Source organism: Dryobates pubescens, chromosome 16, assembly GCF_014839835.1.
Source record: "Dryobates pubescens isolate bDryPub1 chromosome 16, bDryPub1.pri, whole genome shotgun sequence".
Lineage (NCBI taxonomy): Eukaryota > Metazoa > Chordata > Aves > Piciformes > Picidae > Dryobates > Dryobates pubescens.
The window spans coordinates 11536102-11560985 of NC_071627.1; the positions used below are offsets into that span (position 1 = coordinate 11536102).

General features: G+C 38.9%; 1 protein-coding gene across 1 annotated transcript in view; it reads left to right on the forward strand.

Moving 5' to 3' along the window:
• Window positions 1-756: 756 nt before the first annotated feature.
• KCNIP1 (potassium voltage-gated channel interacting protein 1) overlaps window positions 757-24884 on the forward strand; it is a 379245-nt gene continuing 355117 nt past the window's right edge. Inside the window, exon 1 of the mRNA XM_054168340.1 lies at window positions 757-1113. Coding sequence (XP_054024315.1) covers window positions 1026-1113 — 88 coding nt within the window. The 5' untranslated portion in view covers window positions 757-1025. The remainder of the gene's footprint in view (window positions 1114-24884) is intronic.

Here is a 24884-nt window from a genome sequence, read left to right on the forward strand (position 1 = left end):
AGGGAGTTTATTAAAAATGCCTGAGAGGACTTCAGCATGAATTAAAGCCACCTGACTACCTAGTGGTCAGGTGGGGGTTAGAGTCTCTGAGGCACTTTTGCCTTGCTGCTGGACACATCATCCTTTTGTTCAAAGTATTCCAGGCACGCAGAAATAATTGACTGAACTGGAGAAGCCAGAGCTGTGGCTGTTGCTAGGGGATAAACTCACAGTACAGTAAGAGGGAGGCTTGTGAGCATTGGAGGAGCACAAGGTGAAGCATGTACAAAAAGTACTGGTGTGAGACAGCCCTGGTCTGGACAGAGGTGTGAGCAGCAGCTCTGCCAGCTCTTGGAGGGTGACTGGCACTTCCCCGGTGCTGAGCAAATAACCAGCTGAGCAGCATCTAAAATTAAAAGAAAAGAGACTTCTTTTCTGGGCACAGCTTTGCTGTTCTGCTTCTAGCAGGTTTTGCAAAGGAATACTCTGCAGCCTTCTACATGAAAAGTATGAGTACAGTGTTGGTAGGATAAAAGAAAAAAGAAGCATTATTTTCTAGTTCCTGTGGTCCTGATGAGAGTAAAATTGACAACTTAATGCAATCGTCTGGAAAAGAGAGCCAAGAAAATGGTCTTCAAGCAGCAGCTGCTTTTGTTTGCAGCAGTCAGCATCCTGTGCCTCGAGCTGCACTAGCAGTGCCCGGTGTAGCAGTCTGCAAAGCCCGGTGAAGCAAACCCTCCTCCCCTGGTTGCCTGTGCTTAGCAACTTTCATCAGGGTATCACGGCAAGTGTAACACACAGACACAGCCGCGGCTGGGGCCAGAGCTATGCCTTTAACAGCCAGCCTGCTCTGCTGCTAGCTTTCATAGGAGCTTCCGAGAGCAAACCTCAGTGCAGAGGCTGGAGCTCAGCGTGTGAGAGCATAGAGTTCTGTGCATTGCATGAACTGTCATCTCAACTTTGTAGAGGACTTGGTTTGTGTTTTTTTTTTGGTTGTTTGTTTTTCTTGAACTGTGTACGAAGACCTGTTCAAGCCCATTTGAGCCATGAGTGGTTGTTCGAAGAGGTGCAAGCATGGGATTGTCAAATTTGCTCAGACTATTTTCAAGCTCATCACAGGCACCCTCAGCAAAGGTAAGAGGAAATATTTTAGTTCATATTATTCTTCTGTGATGTTACCTCTACAAGGGTAGAGTTGTAGTCTTTAAGGAGGCTTATGGTAGAATTTATTGTTGTCTTTTAAGACATGTTCTGGTTTAATTCTGGTAACTGGCTGCTCTAAAAGAAGTTGCTGTGTGCGGTGAAGGTTGGAGCTATGCTGTAAAGCCTTATGTAATTGTTTCTAACTCGTGTAGTTTGTAACCTCTATTTGCAAATCTATCAATACCTCCTAATTGTGGCAGGCTATTTCAGTGTGTTGGAGATGTATTTCTTAAAGCAACTGATGTGCTGCTTCAAAAATGTAACAACTTCATAACTGTCAGTAATCACTGCTTCTCCACTGTGTCTATTTCTACTGTAGTGTTTCTGTTTGTTTGAAGCATGTGTGTACCTTGCTTCCAAATCTAGGTCGCTGCTTATCATGTGCATTTCAATACCTTTAGTTTATCTGAGTTTTGCTTGTCACCTTCAGCCTGTGTGCCTTACCATGTGCAGGTGGAACACCATACTTATTTATACTGTTCTTTTCACTAAAACTGAAGCAGTAAGCAAAGTAAATTCTCTATTCTTTGTAAAACTAGTAGTTCCCCTGATGGTGCACTGAGGTAAGTTGTTGCATTACTTTTGTCGGTGCTTCTGTTTGTAGTGGTGTTTCTCCACACCACCTACAGCAGCTGACTCAATGACTATGGATAATCTGTTTGGGAACTCCTGACAATAGTACACAATATCATGTTTGATTGCTGTTTGCCTGTTGAAATGTGCACAATGTTTAGATGAAGGTCAGACTTCTCCAAGTTTTGTGTGTGTGCATGGTTGGAGAGGGTGCGATTTCTAGAAGTGAGAACATAGTTCACACTAAATTATTAGAAGATAGATTTGCATAAGGCTGAAGAGTCCCTATTATGATGCTTTTTTGTTTGTTTATTTGGTTGGGGTTTTTGTTTGTTGGGGTTTTTTGTTGTGGTGGTGATTGTTTGGGGTTTTTTTTAATGCAAAATCTGAAGCGTTTTTTGTGTTTTGTTCACAGTCAAGGGGCAAAAAAGAAGCATTTCTTTTTCAGATAAGCTCAGAATCCTCAGAGGCGTGTGGCTCTATTGGCTGTCTGGAGCATGTGTTCTTGCATGAATTTTAATGTTTAAGTTGTTTTTTAGGATAAACTGAAGCAGTCTGAGGTGACTTCTAAAATAGCAAATGTGAAAGTGCCAAGAACTGTTAAGTGCAGATTCATTTTGTAGAAACTGGGAAATTTTATTCAATCTGCCTCTCTAGAAAAGAAATACAGTGCAAAGACAGAATTCTCATGTTAACCTTACTGGTTTCAAGGGAAATCTGCATGAGAAAATGCCTGTTTCACATTAAGAATACTGGACAGGTTGGTTGCTTTTAAAATCAAGAATGGTTTAAAATTGCATCTTCTTGTATTTACTTATTCTTTCACTCTTTCTCTCCCTTCACCCATAGGCAGGGCAAAGATTAAAAACTTGCTAAAGTCTGTCACAGAGAAGAGCTCTCACCTATTGGTTATAGCTCATGATTAGTGCTGAGATGTTGACTTTTAAAAACAAAAGAGAAATTCCCAGTAAGAAAACATAGCGAAAGAAATTACTTACTATCATTACATTGTAGGAAAGAAAAGTAGCAGTAGGATACTGTCTGAAGGACCTTGGCCTCTGCAGTATGTCAGTATAGTTTATTTGGTGGACTTCATTTGTGGGTTTTGGGCTTTTTTTTCAGGAGACAATGGAATATAGTGTGTATACTGCCATATTCACAAAGTGACTGGCAAAAAACCTTTGTGCTATTTGCTTCAGATCCCCTTAAGAAAAGAGGAGGAAACATGTTCTGGTCAGCTTTCCCATGTGCTCATCTAAAGCAGTTCATCTAATGAGGAGTTTTTAAGCAGGCCTTGTGCCATTATGGCTTGTCCTGTTTTGACAAAGAGTTAACACTGAGTCTGACAGTAGAATAACACTATGGAGAGAGCTAGAGATGAGAGTATTGGGAGTATAAAGTGTCCTAGGCTTGTTTCCTCCCCTCCCTTTGCTTCTGAAAGATGCCAGTGTTGTGCTATTGTTGTCCTTGCAACCAATACATCTTTCCTATGGCAATGTCTCTTTCAAGCTGTTTGGATTAGATAAGAGTGGCTTCCTAGGATTCAAAGAATTTAAAACTGTGAAACTGTTTGGGGTTTTTTGTTTGTTTGTGTGTTGGTTTTTTTTTCCCTTGCATTTTGAACTGGAGGAACCAGATTCAGGAACAAATAAACCGTGTGAATGAATTTGTTCCATAGATATCAAAACCCTGCTATAATTAAAATAAATGTTTCTGTATCATTACCTATGAAACTCATAACTAGAAAGGAAGTGATTAGAAATCTTGCTCAGGAGTGATGAATTTAAAAAAAAAAAAACAACCAACAACAAAGTGGTGAAGTTTGTTTGCACATTTATCCCACAGCTTATTGCTTAGTATTTCCCTTATTTAAATGTCCACATGTAAAGCAAAGAAATAGAAATTGCTGTCTATTGCTGTTATTATGGGAGGTTTAACTTCCACCATATATATGCTCTTGAATATTCAAGCAATACTCCCCGTGTTCTTCATTCCACTCCTGCCTCATTGTCTTCATGCTCTGTATTTCTTTTAAATAAATGTTAATTTATAGACTTAGTACAAGGGAAATATTTTGTAATGCTCAAGATTAGTTTTCTTCTTATACTGGCACCTTTCTGAGGGTGATTGTGGTGGGAGATACTCCACAGGTCAATGAGATATAATCATTGTGGTGCTTGGCAGAAGCTCTATGACTTCTGCTTGTCTTAATAATAGCATTTATCTTTCTCCTTGATCCTTGATAAAATGAGATTATCCTAGCTGCAGCTGCAAAGTCCTTCCTTCTAAAAGAGTGTGCGATGAGACAGCAGCCTCTCCTTGCAGTAGACAGTAAGGGAGTAGGCACACCTGATACCACTATGCAGCCACCAGCCTGTTCAGCATGTCCTCATTTACATCTGCAGCAAAGCTACAAGATTTAAGCCAGAAAGTTCATAAGTGGCACCTCTGCAGAGCTAAAGTAGCAGATTTTTACCAGCTTCCCTCTTAGTGTGTTCTCATTCGGAAAACCTTAGTAGCAGATCAGTGGTCTCTGCTGCTGTGCCACAGAGGCCTCTTCCACAAAGAGCTTTGTATAGTGAGATGCATGTGTTAAAATGTGTCTGTAGAAGTATGCCCTTTTACAGCTGCTGTGAGCAGAACAGTCTCCTTCTTGGCTTGGATAGAGGTCCAGCATCTGCAGGGAAGAGTCTCAAAGAGGCTTCTGGAAGTGAGATACTGCGGTGATGTACTCTGTGTGGTCAGCAACACCTTCATGAAAGTTACTTCAAATCAGTTGGGAGGAGGATGTTTTATGCAAGGTTTTGCTATTCTTTCACATTAATGCAGTGTACAAAATCCTGGCTTACCTTCCATGCCCCATTAGCAAATAGGAGGGTAATGGTGATTTTGTTGGGGGTTCCTATTGAGAGGAATGATTGAACAACAAGTCTCTGTGTGAAGATTTTGCTAATGTCATTAAAAACCTAGTACAGGAGGGCCTTTCTGGGTGATGAGAAATGAAGTTGGAATGGGAACTCTTGGGTTTCTATTAATGTGTTCTAATTATCAACACAAGAAAAGTGAGATTATATTAGGGGCTGACTCCTTCCAAATGTTCTTTTGCCAAAGCAGATAGGTTTCTGCAAATTAACTACCCTTTCACCTTTGTTCCTGAGCTGCCCCTCTTTTAGTTGTGCTATTAAAATGCTTGCCAAAGGCTCTCATTTCTGTTTTCTTGCTGCTCCCATCTCTGTTCTGAAATGCAATTCATCTGGAACTAGTAATTTGTCCACTTTTCATAGTTTTAATTGCCTAATTATCTGTTCCACTGCAGTGATAAAGCCTTTAAACGTTTTGCTCTCCCCACAGCCTCCCCCAGCATGAAAGAAAAGTATTCTGAGTGTTTTACAGATATGTGGTCTGTTTTGCTGCTTCTTTGTGAATTCAAATTACAGCTGGTCTTCTGAGATGTGATGCGAGTTGGTAAGGAAAGTTCATGGTCCCTTTTAATCATACACAAGCCTTCTCTCAGTGGAAGTTCATCACATTCCTTCAGAGCATACTGGTGCTGCATTAGGTTTATCTTTTGACTCCAGCCTCTGAAAATGCAAGGGTAGGGTAAATGTTACCAGATACCCAAAAGACAGATCATTGCAGTTGTTTCAGTGGTTCCAGGATTCCTGCACCTCTGTGACATGAAAAGCGATTTTGATTCTCCTGCTGCTGTGTAGCCCACCCTCACTCCTTGAATTTTGGCTGTTGCCCTCAAATGCAGAGAAGGTCTGATTCAGTGGGCTCTTGTAAACACTCTTCCATGTTAGTTTCCTCTTTATAAATTTTTTTTGAGTATTTTAAATGCTCTTTAATAAGGAAAGTGGTTACAGAAGCCAGATGAATAATGTGATTTACAGAGTAGGGTTAAAGCCTGTATACGTTTTCCAAATGTGAAATGAAAGGTAAAAGTTTCTGTAGGGAAATTGCTTGTGGAAAGCCAGCAGCTAGAGGGGCTGCTGCTGTGAGGGGTGGAATAACTCCAAAGTGTGTATTGTGCACTTAAGAGAAGAGTCCCCAACTGCCAAACTTCACAGGTCAGTACCTGATTCTAACTGCCCAGTGAAGCATGGTGTGTCTGTGGGTTTTGTTCTGCTTTTTAAAAATCCACCATATCTAGCTAAGTTTCTTCCATAGTGATGAATCTTTGAGCCACTGTGTTACACATGTAGATATATCTATAAAAAATGAACTGTGAATAAAATGTATCTTTTCTGCAAGGTCTGTATTGTGTAAGCAATCTGAACAGGTGTCCATGGATTCCACTTCTGTCTTTCACCAGGCAAGAAAGGTGGATTTTAAGAACTGTCAGAGGTAGTGGTGATACTCTGGTCTTCCTTTTTAACATTCTTCATAAACTTCTGCTTCTAGACAGTAGCGCCTCTGAAAACAATAGAGGATTACATAGATATTCTGGATGGGTTTGAGATACACAAGGCATCCCAGTCAGGCCTGTGGTCAGGACTATGCTAATAGACAGTTTCTTCAGAGAAAATATGGTGGGTTTGGGTTTTTTTTTTCCCCCATGCTGATGGATTAATATGCAGAATCCCTAATAAGATTTTAAAAAGGCGATAAGGTAGAAATCATGTTAAATTTTATGGCATTGGAGCAACTTGGGAAAATTTAGCATCCTGCTGTGTGTGGAGGGTTTCAGGTTAGTTTTGGAGTGGGGTTTTTTTGGCTTTGTTTTTTCCTTCTTTTGCTGTTTGTTTGTTTGTTTATTTTGTTTTATGCCCAGTGTGCTAGATAGAAAGTATGCTCCTGGCGAGTAGCCTAATGCCATACTATAATGTTATTGATATGCTAGTTGCTATGATAATTTGCCATGTAGCTTTTGTCATTTAAAAGGATGTGTAATGAACGTGACAGAGTATATTTTACCCCAGTGGACCCTATTACTATCCTCTTAATGAATAAAAGTAAGTGTAAATGGCTAACCTTGGAGGATGGCTCAATGTAAGTGGATAGTAGCATGTATTAAATCATCCTAAAATGAGCATAAATAATGAAGTATAATTGTAAGATGTAGTTTTATCTCCAATAGTACAATACTAAATGGTGACAATAAGGTAACACTTGTGTGCGCCTTTTCTGTGCCCAGAAACTAGTCGTGAGCTGCAGATAATTCTGTGTGGTATTCTGCAAGTATTGTTATGAATTACTCCTGGTCTGCAAAGTATTTTCAAATGCTGACCACCTTGGTGCTGGCAGCCAAACATGCAGTGGTGTTTCAGTTCCATGCTGAGTGTCTGATAAAGCTAACTGTCTTCCTGAGCAGGAATTCATTCTTAAGGATGGTAATGAAGTTCTGGCCTGACTTGTCCTTATGGTGGTATTTTTGTTCTTGCACCTTTGTTTTTGTTGTCTTAACATGATTAGTAAATCTCATAAATGGTAATGTCATTGAAAGCAGACATGAGAAGGTTTTAACTAGGGCTGCATTTAAGCTCATGATGGAATTGAGAGGAATATTCATGGCCAACTTCTTCCACACTTGCATGGCTTTGCTAAAAACCAATAGCATGCATATGTAATCTGACTTTCACTTCTCAGCTGTCTTTAACTTCTAACTTGATTCTTTGTAATGACTGTTTCACAACATTTGGCTTGCAGGGCATGTGGGTGGAGTACATTTAATGCTGATAAGTAGAAGTAGTCTGAGGTTTAAAATAAGAGTGATTAATGCTGTCTTTCATAAATGGGAGACTTGGTGCAGTTACATTACAGATCAAGAGACAAATTGCTGCCACAGGCTTGATGAGATGCTCCTCTTGTAAAGCCAAAATAGAGTTTTGAGCGTGTAAAAATGAAACCTTGTTATGTAATTTACATAATTGCATCTAGGAAAAGTTAATACCATTTTAATATATTGCAATCTGAAAATTGTTCCTAGCATTTAAAAATCTAGTAAAGAGCAAGAGTTTCCTTCCCATTTTTGAAGTTTTCTGGGGCAACTTAAACTTTTAGGTAAACATATCTTTCAGATGTGCCCTAATGGCATGATGTCTTTCTAATACTTCTTTGTCTTGTGTGATATGATGGTGTTTGCTATTTGTAAATTCCTGTAGCTAAGAGATCAGATACATTCTTGCTGAAATAGTACAAACACAAGTAAGCCAAAGCAGCTGGGAACTGTGAAAAAAATGATGTTAAATCTAAACAAAGATTCTTAGTGCCATAGTCCAATTCTGAATCCCAGAAAGTATTACACACCTCAACAGCCAAAGTTATCTATGGAATTAGACCAGCTAGGGGTGACCATGTTTCAGGAGTGGGTGGATCTGTTCTGCTGAAGCTGCTCCTGTTTAGAGATGATATAGCAGTGGTAGAGATGTGAAACGTGTGTGATTGATGTGGGACTGTTCTCCCTTTTTCTACCTCTCTTGCAGCTTTCCTGTTAATGAGGTTGGGCTATTTTCCTTTTCTTTATGGGCTTCTGACTATCACCTATCCAAAATACACACTGGATGCAGGGTGACTAGCAGGAACAGACTTCAAGTCAAGGATCAAGCAAAGCGCATTATTTGACTGTGAATCCAGCTCGGTTTGCATAGAAACACACCTGAAAGCAATGCAATTGCTCTGTGGCACTTTCAGGTAAATAAAGGCATGGTCTTCATCAGACAAACCTGGTTTTAAAAACATCTCTACATTGACTGTATTTTTATAAGATCTGCTGTTGACAGTGAGGTGATCTGTTGGAAGCTTTTATTATTATTTTTTTGTTGGTACGTTCAGGGTTGTGTGCAGTTGGAAAGGGGATAATGGAGGGGCTCTATTCCAGTCAAGTAAGTGCTCCTAATATGATGATGTTGGGTTGTTTTGGGTTGGGGTTTTTTGGTGTGGTGTGTGTTTGTTTGTTTGTTTTGTTGTTTTTTTTCCTTCATTCTTCCCACTAGTTCACAAATAGCAGTTTTCATTGTTCCTATGCAGTGGTAGTGGTGCTCAGAAAGGATTGTGAGGGCCCTGTGATCTTACTTCTTATATCTCTTAAGCATCCTCTAAGGAAGTGCAAGAGAACTTTGAAGGTTTTATTTAGCTAGGCAACAAATTCCCCCTCAGTTCCCAATGTTACCATGTGATGTGGGGAATGGGAGGAGAAAATGAGTGGAATAAACTCTTGATCTGAATAGGTTCTCTGTGAAGCATGCACACTGTTCAGAAACATGAATAGCTGTTACTTTGAGTTTTTGCTCTAGTGATAATAAACAGAGTAAATGATGAACACAATAGATAATTTTGTCTTTCAAAGTATAATGAAGTCGTACATAACAATACTTTAAGAGAAGCAGCTTGTTTTTTTCTTTTGCATTCATGATTCCTTGTGGTTAGTTATGAAAATATTATTACTGTGCAGCAATGATAATGATAATTTTCAGCAACAGCAGCCTCTGATAGTTCATCAACATTCTAGCAGCTGTGTGAGGTTCTTGGAATAGACTGGGAATAAAAAGCAGAGAGAAACATGTCACTTTAGAGGAATAAGCTTGAGATGTTCTACATCAAAATGCTCAGCCTAATATTGTAAAATATGGCTCTTGTCATGCCAAGCTGAAGTAGTAAAACTGCAGCTGACTGTTGTTAAAAACTGAGTATGAACCATCTGGATTCAGTCTAAGAGGAGGCCAACAAAAATGAAAAACCCATTTCCAAACATAAAACAAGGGAGGAGTTAAGTAAGCTTGAAGCTGGCAAAGGCATGAGAAGTGAAATAGACTTCTCCATGTCTTATTTATAGTACATTTGCTGTGATTATTTATTTAATTTTAATCGTGTTTTTATTCCTATTCCTGTCACACCCTAGGCATATGGAGAGCAATATTTCTTTAAGTTGTGTGTTTCAGGGAAATTCATAAATGTCAGGGAGGTTTTAACTTGGCTCTCACATGTAAATGTTTGTGAGCTCCCCGGTTGTTGAACTGTGACTATGTTGATGCCTTGAAAGGAATTTTATCTCTTGCTTTATGAGAAGCATTTTGAAATTCAATGAATAAAAACGTTGTATAAATGCAATCCATCCTGCAGACAAGGTAACTCAGGATTCTGTAGTGATTGTTACTGGCAGCATGGTGAGCTGTAGTAACTTTCCGTTTTCAAAAGGGTTCACTCAAGTAATTGTGGTGATGCTAATCACTGCAGAAACTGACAGAAGTGCTGTTTGCATCAAGGGCTGGCATTTGAATTTATTGGGGTAAAATGTCGTGCTGTGCCCTGTGTTCATCTTAAATAGTTCTCCTTTATGTGAGATTTGTCTTCTCATAAACACAGGGAAGAACAGGAAACATTATGAACATTACTTCTGCAAAATCGCCGTTACATGCTGAACGTATTCGCAGTGTTTCGTGGAGAGTAAGAGAGCTGTCTTCTGAAGGCAGCTGTGATATACAAACTGTGCATTTGTCCTTATAACAGGAAGAAATGACAATATTAGACAAACTCATTTGACAATTTATAGTATAGAATAAACTTTCTAAAAGCAGGAAAAAGAAAGCACAAAGCTACGACTACTTTTCACAGCTTCTGGGGTCCTTAGGAAGTTGGGGGAGAGGGGAATTTAGCTCTAAGTAGTTATTAAGTATTCTTGTGTCTAACTGTCATGCAGCCAATAGCACAAGCAAGGAAACGCTATTTTAACCAAGAATTGCTTCAGATGGAGTAGAGCAAATTGTAAGGGGTGACATGGCTGTAGATCTGTAGGAATTAGCCCTTCATAGCAAGGATGTGGTTTGGAAAGCTGGAGCCTGCTTGAAACTCGTGCCTATCTCTCTTTTTTCAGAGACACTCGGTGCGCTGCCAGTCTTACAGAGCCTTATTTAGCATCTTTTAAATGCTTTGATAGAAGTTTAATTGGTGTAGTTCATCTTCAGAGTTATGTGACTTTGCACTTGATGTGTGACAAAAGCAGGTTTCTGCTCTGTAGGTATGAAAATTGAGATGCAATGTATTGAGAGTGAAGAGCAGAATGAACTTGATGTATTCTTGTTATGGTTTGAATTTTCCACAGCATATCATCAGCAGTTTGGATAACAGCAGGCAATGGAAGAAACAACCTCTTGTTTTGTGGTTGTCTTCACTTGCAAGGATTAGGATCTGGACCAGCTTCTAAAGAATAAAATCTTCAGCAAATGTTCTATTTGTGTCTCCTATCTGTTTTCTTATAGTCGACATACCAAAAGAGATTTGCTAGGCATCAAATTAGCATAAAGATTATTTGGGAAATGTTAATTTCAGGATTTGTTTCTTTTGACACTGGCTGTCTAAGTCCTATTGGATTTTACAAGTTGGAGGATAAATCCCTTTACAAGGAGTCAGAAACAGGAGAAAGATTCTTTTATGAATGGCCATCCTTTTTCCATTGTGCAGTAACTGACTTTGCAATCAGTGACTCCATGCCAGGGGCAAAAGTAGGATTGATGGCAACCGCAGTAAGCCACAGCCCCCATACCACTCAAATTACAACCAATTTTCATGCTACATGTTTTGACCAAGTTACTTTTGTTAGTAATTTGTTGGTAATTATGAACTTGTTATTGGGTTGTGCATTTTTTGGTGATGTCCTTCACGACTGATGTATTTCAAACTGGATGATACTGCATTATGAAGTCTGTTCCAGCAATAAATTATTGATATTATGGATTCATACACAGGTAAATGCTTACTGGAGGTTTAGGTTTCTTCTGTTTGGGAGCAACACAAATATTACAGCATTTTTCTCTTGGAAACGTGTCTCTAAATTAAGAACCTGTAGTCCAATACCCAGCACACATGAAGTGGTACAGCTTTGTTGCCCTTGGTAAAGATAACTTGCCATTTCCAGGTGGTGAGTGTTTTGTAAATGACATCCTAGGAAAGACATAGCACACTTGCTAAGTGTAGATATATTTCTCAAGTACAGGAATCCTGGGTTCACATTTCAGAAGCATTTTTTAAAGCCTTTGTCCACTCTCATGCCTTGAGGAATAGATGTCAGGCAGCATTTGAAAAACTGGCCTCTTCAGGTAAATAATTTCATAAGTGTAACTGCAGAGTGTCTTAGTTATCTTAGGAAGAGAATAAGATATTGCAGCACAGTTTCTAGATCATTTTGAATATGATTTTCTTTCTTTCAAGCTTTTGTTTGACTGAAATTTCTGACCCTCTCCATGTAGAGATGTATGGAGTACATTTTTTTTTAAACCACACACACATTTCTGCAGTTAATGCTAGATGAAGAATTCACTGAAGAAAGTAATATAAAACTTAGTATTGTGTTTCAAAACTCTAGTATATTCTCTAGAGTTACTCAGTGCTGCTGTGTGAAGTAGTGTTTCCTAAGATGAAATAAACCGGTGACTTGCACTTTAAAATAAGTGATTTTCTTCTGGTAAATTCATGACTATTTGGATTGGTTTAAATGTTCCAAATTATCTGAAAATAGTCCCAGATCCCAGTAAGAAGCCACATAAAAGGATACAGTGAGCATTGTTCATGCTGGGCAAGACATTCTGTAATTTATGTGTAGGAGTTTTGTTGTTTTATTTTTAATAAAGCCTTTGTTCTCTTGTTTCAAAGGAGAGAAAAAAAAATATCTGGTATGTTTCAAGAAATGCTGTAAATATTTAGGTGTGGAAACAAAGCCTAGGAGTGCTTACTTTAATAAAGAGCTAACTACCATAAATACTCTTTATCTTTAAAGAAATGAGTGTGGAATAGTTTGACATGTGGCTCTCCTAGCAGTTTTATAAAATGGAGCCTGCATTGCTAGTTGTATTCAAACAGGATGTACCCAGCTCATGGGTGTGGAGGAAATCTGCAGAATAGCACACAGAAAATGTTCCTGTCATGCAAAACATGTTGAAGTATTGGGTTCCTTTGTCTTTGCTCAAGAACTTGACTGATGCTGCTTTCCAGATCATGCCTGACAGATCCAGAGAGTTTAGTCAAATCTCCATTCTTTGCCTTCTAGCTGGATCAAGTGGTGAAAAGGCCACAAGTGATTTTTTTTTTGCCTGTACTTACCACCACTTTCTCATGTATGCAACAAATCTTTTTCTATAAACTGAAATGTTTCCTTCCAGTGTGCTGAGTACGCCTTTTCCATCTATTCCCTCTTTTCACCTCTTTCTCCTCCAAATGTTGAGTTATAATTTAGCCCCATTCTACCCTTCATCAGTTAAGTGACAACATGAAAAAACCAACAACTGAGAAATGGCCCATGGAGGGGGAAAGACATTAGTTTCCCACCTTCTTCAACTTGTGTCAATTGCTCCTCTCTGGGCTAAAGCTAAGATGAAACATCTTAGTTCTGAAAGCAAATGGAATAAATTAGACTATAAATAACTAACCTCTGGCTGTACTTCCACTTTGAGGACCCTTTTCATCCCACAGGTTTCCAATGTACATTTCACATTGATAGAGTAAGGAAAAAACACTATAATTTTTCTTCCCAAAATGTTGTAGCCTATCAAACAGCAGCTGCTTTCCAAGCCTGCACTTTTGACTCCATTTAAGGCAGAGCATCTCTTGGGTTTAGACAGTCCACTTTCTTATGTATTCATTTCACTTTAAGAGCACAACAAGTGGTTAGGTGTACATCTTGTACAAGTAAGCCACATGTCTGTGTACTGGAGGGGTCTAATCATCTTGCATCAAACCACTCCTTAGAGTCTGACTGGGAAGTCACTTGAGAAACAGAAAATTAGTAGAAAGCAAATTTCTGAAGGAGGTTGTGAGACATTGCTTTGGTTAAGTCTTCCTATTAATGATTTTATTTCTATAAGTATTTGTATTTTTAGCTTAATTCCTAAACTTTTCTTTATCAAGCGTCTGAAACTGTGAGATTGATGTCATGTAAACCAAGTTTTCCATGGGTTTTCTTGCTTTTATCTGTAGTTTTGCAGTCAGCATCTTGTCTATTCCTATGGACATCCCTTTGTAACACTGCAGTAGTGCTCTGATGTAGTCCATGTTTTCATCTTCCCTCTTACTTTATAAACAGATATTTGTAAGGAAGTTGAATATGTATTATATTAGCACACTTTTTATAACAAATGTTGACAGAAACCTCTTAGCAACAAATACCTGTCTATAGGATTAAAGTATATATAAAACACAGAGTAGTTGGCAGTTGGATAAATTCAAAGCAAGCCAAACTTCTAGTACTGTTCATACAAATAGTGCTTACAAGATGATTTATTTCTCCTTAGAAACAGAACTTGCTAATACTGACATAAGAATATCTTGTGGTGTGCAAACCAAGAAGTAAAATCCGATTTTATTTTCAATATGGCATTTTTAAGAGTACAAATTGGAGCAACTACCCAAGACCTCGGATTCTAGGTCCTGAATTCTGAACTTGATGCCTGAAATATAAAGAAGTAAAATGAGATATATTTAGTTGTGGCATAGAAATTGGAAAACTGTATCTGGCTCTAAAACATCTTCTCATAAGCCATTTTACATTAAAACCCCTTTCATTTCATGGTGTTTGGCATTAATACAGAGCTGTAAATGCAGGGAATTAAGCTAAATTGCATTACACTACTGTTATAATTGAATCCAGTAAAATAATGCTTCCTTATTTCTAAATGTTGGCTTTTGCTAGCAGCCATAAAACTCTTGGAACACTTCCCTTTGACTTAACCAAGTAGCTGAACAAGTTTTGAAAAACATCGGGTTTTGAATCTGCAGCTACAACAAACTAGAACCAAAATGTAACCTTTCCAACATAAAATGAGCTTCTTGTGCTGAAGGCGCTCAGGGACTGGCACCCAAGAGCTCTGATGTGTTTACAAGGACTCAGTGGAGTAGCATTAGAAGCTATCGTCTTGAGGTGTTTGGATAGAGCTATGATGAAATAAATGCACTTTTGGTAAGAGCTTGTTTTGATAGGTGAGCACGCTGTGGACCCTGCTCTCTTTGCCACCCTGTCCCTAAACCATACAGGGCTGCACAGGGCACACACTTTCTGGTATCAGACTGCTAGAGTAGAGAATATATACATTAAGCTACTAACAGACCTCTGATATAGTTCTTGATTTGACCATCTCTTATCATAAACATCTTCCATTTTGTAATGTAGCACAACAGAAATGCTTACTTAGGATGCAGATTATTGCAGGTTATAGAAATGTACTTGCTGGCAATCTTCCTAGTTTTTGCTCCTCTTCCCAGTGGAAATGTTGGGTGGCTGGTATATCTATGCTGGTTTACCTAGCAAAAATCATTCAAGCTCTAAATGATGAACTATAGTGTAAGGGCATTGCAGTGTGAGAAAATGAAGAATGAAGTTGCATAAGGGACTAAGGAGGAGTAAGGAATGTGAGCTTGAAATGACAGTGAAGTCAGGCAAAGGAATATACTATGCAAGCAGCTGTCATGCCACAACTTTACTAGCATGCATCTTTTCCCTTCTCCAGTATTACACTAATATTAAACAATGTATTACAGAGATGAAAGGGCTCCCATTAAGCCACAGCAATAATAAAATCAACACCAAAATACCCCAGAACTGCCTCAGTCAAATAAAGCTATATGAAGCAGCTATTTAGTAGGATTTTAATTCTCTGGAAGCAATGTTGTTGCTCCATGTTCAGGACAAGAATAGTGTTTCCATAGGAAAATCATCACAGTTGTTTCCAGGTGACTGAGTAGCTCTACTGGACTGTAAAACAATTAAGGTAATCTACTTTTACTCTCCTTTCAGAAGTTCTTAATGTAAAATGATTTTTTTTCCCCCCATCTTAAATCAACTGTTTTTTCCATCTGGAAGCACAGCAATGCAGATTTTCCATTCTCTTTTCTGTGTAGGAATTAAAGTTGAAATTAAAGTAGGAATTCTGAGTAGGAATGCAAGTTTATGCTTTTTTTTTACTTTGCTTGCTGTAGTGTTATATTTTATCTTATTTGTTGCAAAGCTATATCACACTGAAAATACTGTGTCATATCCTCAGTTTTTCAGTTAGCAGAATAGCAAACTTTTCAATTTTCAGTATCAATATTGGAATTGCATGAGGTGTTATGCTGTTAGAATGACCAAATGGATATTTCATTGTTGAGATATTGAAGGAGGAGCTTAATGGATGAAAAATTTAGGTGCTGGTGTCTACATTTTAATGGAAAAGACTGTGTCATAACCAAAGAATGCCTGAAATTTATGCTCAGTTTCAAGTCCTCTGTGTACACAATTGTCTTGTTTGCAATCTTCCAGGTAAGGTATCAGCAATAATTTAACTTGTCTCTTATTCTCCACCCTTCAGTTTGAAATAGCAAAACTTTCTCTTACTTGTGATGAAACTTCCTATCAACCTATGTGTGTGTTTCCTTCCTAAATTCATTTCTCACATTAATTATTCCCTTGTTTCTTGTTGTGTTTCCAGTAATGTAATGTGGGAAAGCCAAGAAAAGTGTCTGCTGGAGACATTTCTCTTGATGATGTTCTATTAGCACAACTTCATTTGGTAAGAAGGCTTTATACAAAAACCTGTCTCATGCCACTTGGCAAGGAAAATACAATGCTTAATTGTAAAGAGTATTGACTGGTATTAATTTGTTTGCTGTACATTAAGAACTAACTTCCTCTTACATCAATTAGAGAAGCGAAGTGCAAGTTGAGTAAGTGCCATTTCCCACCTACCCTAGACCACTTTCATTAGAGATATGGAGGGTACAAGAGTGCATCATAGTTTTTGGGTAGGAGGTTAGACAGCTGAGATCTATTTGCTCACATTATCAAATTGTAGCTGAAGTCTCTTCATAGGAATCTTCACAAGCAATAGTTTTGGAGAAAGAGGCTCATCTGACATAGAACTTGGTGCTGTGTCTCATCTGATTCTAGTCATGGTCCTTTTAGAGCTCTGGCTTCATGGTCAACTACTTCAGTTTTGCTTTATCCTTTCATGTATTTTCCATTATTCCGTGAACAAGCACTATGTTTGTGTATTATTATTTTTACTGTTAGTTGTGGCTACAAGTGTTTTTTACATGGGAGTTCTGGCATCATTGCTGTTCTTTAACCTACCTGAGTATGAATGAGTTCCCCTCAGGAAGTGTTTGAGTGGAGCATAATCTGTGTTTGAAGACAAACTTTCATAACAGCAGTAAGAGGAGTAAGGATTACATCTCGTTTTTATCTCTGCCACAATTTTTTAAGTTGAGAAGAAGGCTTTCCTATTTCCCTTATAACAACAGGACTATATTGCAGGGTACTCAATATACGTTGTATGAACTCAGAGATTAAGAGCTGAGGGACCTTCAAGTTTGTAGTTCAGAAATATTGATGGTGAGAAGTTTAGTGTGTAGGAAGCAATTTAACAGCTCTTGTGCTATGAGGAGAACCCAATAAATACATGTCAGGATGGCTTATTACATGCTGCTTTTCAGAAAGAATAAAGAAGCAAACTGTGAGAAATACCAGCCAGCAAGAGCTGATTTGAGACATGAAGGCTAATGGCCTTTGATTACTGGGTGTTGCAAACCTTGATGTGGTTGTCTAATAGATAAGGCTGCACCCCAGCAGAATGTTTGGTGGAGGGAGCTGACTAATGTCTGAATCCAATCTTTACTCCAGTTTTGCCCAGAACTTGATTGATTGCCTTTTCCTAGTCATCCATTTGATTAATAATAAATAGTGTCTTCTGCTAATTTAAACTAATTGAGTTTTTGGCAATATGTGTGTATTGGGAAGGGAAGATCATCAGGGTCTTGCTTCTCTAATTAACCTACCTCAGGGTCAGAGGTGAGGTTCTACATGAAAGTAGAAATCCCCAGACTTGTGAAGAAAGTGCCAGCAGGTGTTTTAAGTACATTCAGAAAGCTAACCTTCCATTTGTGTCAAGTCCAAATGTCATGACACGCTTCTATTAATCTATGGGCTAGACTGGCCTACAACTAATCTCATCAGGAAAATCCTGCTTTTCTGTACCAAGTCCCAGTGAAGAGGTGAAAAATGGTGTCTGGATCAAAGGGAACATTGCACACATAGGAAGAGGGGAGAAACGTCTGTCCTCTCAGAAAAAAATTGCTTGATCAAATTAACATAATGCTGATTTAGCCATCAGAGCACTCCAGTGACCAGGCCCTTAGGTATTTTAGGACAGATAACTTTCAAGCTGTTGATGTATTCAAATATTTTAGAACTGTTTCAGAGCTGGGTGTGCTTCAGCAGCCTGACTGATAGTGCCTTTATTGACACCTTTCTTGGGATTAGATATAAATTGAGTCTGAGGCCCAGATCTCTTGATAAGGCAATAATTGTCTGTTTAAGAAATACAGGTTACAGACTGTTAACAGAGTAGATTGTTCTCAGAGTAGCTTTGATTTCTTGACTACAGGACCAGTAAGATGTAATATATCTGAGAGTCTGATGGGCTGTGAAAATGAAAAATGGAAATATTATGGCTCCTATTATGGAAGAAGACATTTATCATCTCTTCGCTTCCCAGGGACAAATTATTTACTTAGAAAAGTAAGATTTTGGGTATTTTTAATTCTGTTTGTGGATGTGTTTGTTTCCTTAGTTTTTGCTTGTTTATTTTTCTTTTGTGTTTGGGGGTGTGTGTGTGTGTTTGTGAGTTGCATATTGATCTAATAGCTTACATAGGTATTTTTAGAAAAAGACCACTGTAATAAAGAAAATCCTATCAGATATATCACACACAAAAAATTAAACATACATACATACATAGAATAAACCAGGTTGGAAAAGACCTTCAAGATCATTGCGTCCAACCCATCAACCAATCCAACACCACCCAAACAACTAACCCATGGCATCAAGCACCCCATCAAGTCTTCTCCTGAAAGCCTCCAATGATGGCGACTCCACCACCTCCTCAGGCAGCCCATTCCAGTGGGCAATCACTCTTTCTGTATAGAACTTTTTCCTAACATCTAGCCTGAACCTCCCCTGGCGCAGCCTGAGGCTGTGTCCTCTTGTTCTGGTACTGGCTGCCTGGTAGAAGAGACCAATATCTGTCTGTCTACAGCCTCCCTTCAGGTAGTTGTAGAGAGTAATAAGGTCACCCCTGAGTCTCCTCTTCTCCAGGCTAAAACCCATGCAGTAATAAACGACATTGTAGCAGCAATGCAGAGAAGATTAGAAATGATAGTTGGAATTTATTGTGGAAATAGTTGTGATTAATGACAGGCATCAAGGTTTGCTTCAGTGAGAAATGCACTTGAATTGGCTGGGTTGATTAGTCTCATCATACATGGAGCAGGTCCAGTAGTTGTTGGTTTTCTCTTTGGAGGAAGAGAGTGCAAGGGAAATGATCGGAGTTACAAAAGAAAAATGATGCCAATCATATGGCATGAGGCTGCATTTCTGGTCTGACACACATGGCTGACTCCTCATCCTATTAAAAAGTGGTTAGGGTAGCTCACAGGGATTCACTAGCGCTATAATCAAAAGTGAGTTGAAGTGGATCCACTTCAAATGACAATATGTAGTTAAAAGCTATTTAAAAAGTAAACCATTCTTATTCTCTGAATTCAGTGCAGCAGAGTTTTGTTTTTTCTAGATTTAATTTGAACTAGCCAACATTTTTCAAGCCAAACTTGCTGACTGTTATCGCTGAGTGATTTTTTTTTTCTTTTAATTAAATAATAAAAGAATAAAAGATCAGAAAGGAAAAACTGGAGTAGATTTGTTATAAAATTTGAAATGTTCAATGAGGTATTTCTGCGAAGTTCCCCAAAGAATGCTTGTGCTAAACACAAACTATTCTCACTGCAGTTTTATTTTTTCACACCCTCTTTGTTCATCTCTTTTCTTTGCAAACAGTTGAGTGATGGCTCTTTTGAACTTATAGTGTGAATCTCCTTATGAAATGAGTTGTGCAGGAGGGAGATCATTGAAGTGAGAAAACGTGGAACAGAACAAATCACCACAAAATCTAACCTCACTAGAGGAAGATAATTTGGAGCAGAAAGAAAATAAATGCAAAAAACTAGCCCAAATCCTGCTACCTGGGAAAGTAGTTTCAGCCAACATAGGAAGCCAATATGTGGCCTTCTGGGAGGATAGTATTAAGAAAGCTGGTCACTACTGGAAAGGGCAGGCAGTGATCCTGATTCTACAGGAAGACAAGCACTGTAAGACTAATACAGATGAAATAGTGGAACCATATTGGGATAAAAGCAAAAAGGCCAAGGTGTAAAATGAGTTATTACAATTGGCAAGAAACTTGAGAGATTGAAATAAAAGTTTCTAAAAATACATTGGAAATAATAAAGACAAAAGGCAAGGATCATGAGTGCTGAGTGGCTCAGGGCTGAAGCAATGGTTCATCCTTCCCTTAGCCTTCAGAGAACAGTTTCTGTGACTTGTTACTTGGCACAATTAATTGCCACAAGAAAAGAGAAGCTCAGATCGGGAACAATGGCTGAAAAACATTTAGATAAGTCAACATGATTGAATTCATAATGCCTGATGAAAATCACTAGTGAGGGCTAAATCTGTGCCATCTTCTAGGAGAATTTATTTCTGAGTACAGGGAAAACTTCGGAAGATTGATTGGTGTTAGGCAAAAGAGTGTAGAAGACAACGAGCCTAACTTTCCTGAATGGAAAGATAATAGAAGCAACTTGGCGGGGGGGGTTAGGGGAGCTGGAGGGGGGAGGGCATCCAACTGTTTGAGAGCTGAGTCAGCTTTGAAATTATTCCCTCTTCCATCCTACCATCCTCTGCCTACACAAAACCCAACACACCTCTCCCCAGCTACTCAGCTCTTCTTTGTCAAAAATTAAACATGCCAAAACCCACAGCAAACAAACAAACCCTCCTGCTTGTGCTTTCATTAGCAGGAGTGTTTGGACAGGAGATGCAGTGCTGCTTTATCACAGTTTGGTTTGATACTGCTGTACCTGAGATTTGATAACCATAGTAAGGAAATACAGAGTTGAAAGTCCATTTTAAAAATCTATTTGATGACATCACCCAGATCTGCTGTCAGCTGAAGCTGGTAAGATATTGCTCTGAACAGCTTTATAGAATAAGTTTTATTATTCAGTATCATACAAAAATTGCAGGATGAAGGTTCTAGATAATTTTCTTCCTGTTGGTGATGCCTGAGCTCTTACCACCAGCTTTCTGAAGTGCTATTATCTCATCAGTTTACTTTCATAGTTTTTATCCTTTACCTAACCGTTCCTTGTTTCCAGCTTGTTAATGATTATGTGGAATACACTGGTGAAGTGTCTTGGTGGGTTTTTGGTTTTTGTTTTAGGAGGTTTCAGGTTTGTTTGGTTGGGGGGGGGTTGGTTGGGTTTATGTGTTTCCTTGGGGTTTGGTTGGTTGGTTTTGTTTCTGCAAAGGTTTTCTGTTTTGTTTTCCTGCGTAAATATCTCCCAAATGCTCTAGTTAGTGTTATGATATAGTGAAACCATGGTAGGACTTGGGAGGAAGCCCAGCCATGCTGCAGTAGCTACTTAGATGAGCGCTGGTTTTGCTTGCATCTCCAGCATCTAGCAAATACAGGGCAAATGTAGACTGTTCAATGCTGCTGGTCTCCTGTACAGAATAATTTTTCAGCCACAGTTAGACACATAGGAAGAAATCATCTGCATGTCTTAGTCACTTAACCCTTGCATGCAAGAAAAAGCATAGATAAATTATCAGAGCTGGAATTCCTAATTTCTGAATTCATATTTGTGACTACTGCAGTCAGGTGCCAGTGTCTGGTTTTGTCATGGATTTTGGTACAGCTAAGAAGACAGAGACAATAGAATTGTGCTTTATCTGTCAGTTCTTGTTTTGAATTAGTTTTTATCCCCTGAGGAAAATTATTCTAATCTTAATAGGCACAAGTACCTTCCTGTACATTGCTATGATTTGAGATCATGACGTGTCATCAGTCTGAGTCTTTAAATTTCATTCTTTTAATACTGCCTTCCTGTAGAGTCTTGATATTTTAAAGCTGCATAAAAGGCTTCCACTGAATGCCATCAGAGGGACTTAAATGTCAGCTGAATTTCCATGCAGATAAATTCTGTACAAATATGAACCTAAACAGTGCTGGTTTTCAGCATGTGAAATAATGAACAAACATGCTATTAATCTTGTTCCGAAAGAGCTACTGTAGGTTTTTATTTGTAACTTTTAAAAAAATCCTGCTTTCCAGTGGAAAAACATCTGGTCATCAGGCTTCCTGTGTTGATCCATTCATTAAACTTTTAAAGAGGCTGTGAGACTACAGTAGTTCCCATCTATCAGGACTGAGAGCTTCTGCTGAGAACCATGTGTTTCCATGCTCTAATCTGGAGTTTGGACCCTCTTGTGTGTAAACTATCCAGCCCAAAGCCTGTGGCTTGCTCAAAGAGCAGACTGGCTGAATCAGTTGTGCTGGTGGCTTGCTGATTGCTTTCATAACCTGTGACTGGCCATGTCTATTATGTAACAAGAGATAGACATTTTTACAACTTGGCTCCCTGAAAAGTGTTTTGGTTTTGCTTTTTTTTTTTTTTTCCCCCCCTGTTGTAGTTTGAGCTGGGTGCCCCCCTGGTGCATTCACTTCCTGTGTCCAGAAGTCCAGCCCAGAGGGATGGACACAGGAAATTGTGTATTTCCTACCATAATTCTTTGCACCACTATAAGATCCAGTGCGGAGTCTAGCACGTTCTCTTTCCTTCCCTCTCCGAGACTTGGTAACTGGGGGAGAGATCTCCCGGCCATGGGCCTGACTGGGCCCAAGGCCACAGGGGGATAGGCAGTCTCAGGCCTGGCCAGCTGAGACTAGCCCAGCAGAGGGAGGGGGAAGAAGGAGCCCTGGGGGTTTTGCATGCACCCTCAGGTGGGGATGGGATCTTTCTTTGTCACTGCGCTTTGGATTTTCTGTAACATTCACCGCTTTCTATTTAAACTTTCATCACCTTTGCAATCCGTTTGCCTGAGTCGTTATTTCTGCCTGTGGTGGGGAGGGGACCTGCCCCAACCCATTACACCCCCTCTCCTTTGAAAACAAAACTACCACCACCAAAACCCACTGCTTGCTTTAAACTCTTCTAAATTTCTCATCCCCAAATCCCTCACCTACAAATATCAACAGCAGGGGACTTTTTTTTTGTTGTTCAGCTGGCAATTTTTGTTGCCTTTTGAAATAATCTGTCTCTTGTCTTCTTTTAAAAGCTCTTATTTGCCTTTTGGCCTCTTTAATTTCTACAGATTCATGCTATACCTTTTTTCACCTGTGAAAGAGCACATTTCTGAGGTTGGAATTGTATTGGTTAAGGTGGTAAATGACCTTTACTGTCAGGCCCGTGTCTCCTGTATTTCTCTTGAAGAGTTCCACAAGCTCTACAGTGATTATGTGCTCTTTTACTCCAGGCAAATTATTTTGATACTTTTTCAAGCATCAGGCTGTTGGGCAAAGTGTTATGTAGAGAATGTTTAGGAAAACCAATCAAACAAAACAACAACAAACCAACCCAACCGAACAAAAAAACCCCATGTCAAAATAAAACAAAAAACCCCAACAAACAAAAAACTCCAACAATAAAACAGTTTTCACACACAGGTGTTGTATCTTTACTGACACTAAAAGCATTTTAGCTGTTCTGTAGAACTAACTGAAATAGCTAGGATTTTTAATATCTTCAAGCAAACCTGATAACTGTCATTCTGAAAAAAAAAAATCTGGCTTTTTCAACACAGCCCATAACTCAAGCACATTGCTAACTCTGTTTGCATTAGTTCATATATACTGTTGTAATATCTGCTGGTGGAACATCTGGGGTTTTATCCTCTTCCATTAAGCTTAATTTATGAGACTAATAGTGTAACATGATTCCAGCAGTTCCTTGACTCCACTACTTAAATCCTGTTCCTCAGCTTTGGTCTGCCTCACCAGTTCAGTGTAATCTGTAGCTCTTGTTCTAATCTCTCTTCTATTTGCAAGTTTCTCTATTGCTAGTTATATAGTTTATATCTAAATGCCTTGAAGAAGCAAATGATATTTTAACTATGAAAAAGACCAAATATTTTGTGGTTTTCTGAATCCAATTTAGGTTATGACTTCTGGGAGGTAGATGTGACAAAGACTGGAGTTTTGATCATCCCTATTCAATGCCTTCTTGACCTCTGGTAAAAATGAGGTGTCACTCAGTAGCCTTGGCCTGAAGCAGCCACTGAGTCAATTAATCAGATGAGTCAATTAAATACTTGATTCTTCTGCTGGAATCAACAGTAGCAGCACAGTTGCTGCTGCTAGTTCTCATTCCTGTGTTGTACAAGGGATGGCTTTTCTTGACCTAGTGTTGAGAAAGCTTCAGACTGAGCCACTGCACTGAACAGCTTATATACATAGGTCACATCTGAGCCAAAAATTCGCTTCACTTTCCTCATGTCCAGTGGCAGACTCAATCTTAGTCACTCAAGAAGACAGCTATTTAGGAGTGAGTAAATTCATCTTGTATAAATCTGCTCCTAAGCTTTTGTTGAGTGCTTATTTGAGGGATGATGGCAGTGTATTTGGCTGTTCTGGAAAAGACTTCTGACATCAGCAGTGTTATGGCTTCACAGAACAACAACTGCCAAGAACCATTACAGTTGGTTGGGCAAATTTGTCCTGTTCCCAAGGCCAGCTAATCTGCCCCTAAGTACACTGCAAGACTATTGGAAATTCTGGAATGTCTATGGATCCAGGCAGGGCACAACAGTGTAGGTCTATAACTTCAGTCCCATTAGCATAACTTGATTCTTCCAGTTGAAAGTGTGTGTTTGTACAGAATTCTTTGGACAAGAATCAAACCCTGGTTAGTACTTTTACCTGACCATAAAGAATACCAAGTTCTTGAGGTGTAGGAGTGTACTTGAATTTTACTTCAAGACTAAGTGATATATAATTCAAGTTCAAGTAATTTGATTGAATATACCATATTTTAACACCTTCAAAATTTCTATTCATTGGTGCTATTTCATTGCCCTGCTAAAAGCAGTTCAGAAAGCAATGAATTATTTCCTGCTCACTAGTGGGTCATGAAGAACCACTACTGAGGCATGAAGAACCATTTTGGCAGCTATAGAGGGGGAACATCAATAGATATAAAAGGAACAATGAAGACTTTCACGTTTTTATGTGGAAAGGCAAACGAAAACTTTTAGAAGCTGTTTTAAAGTT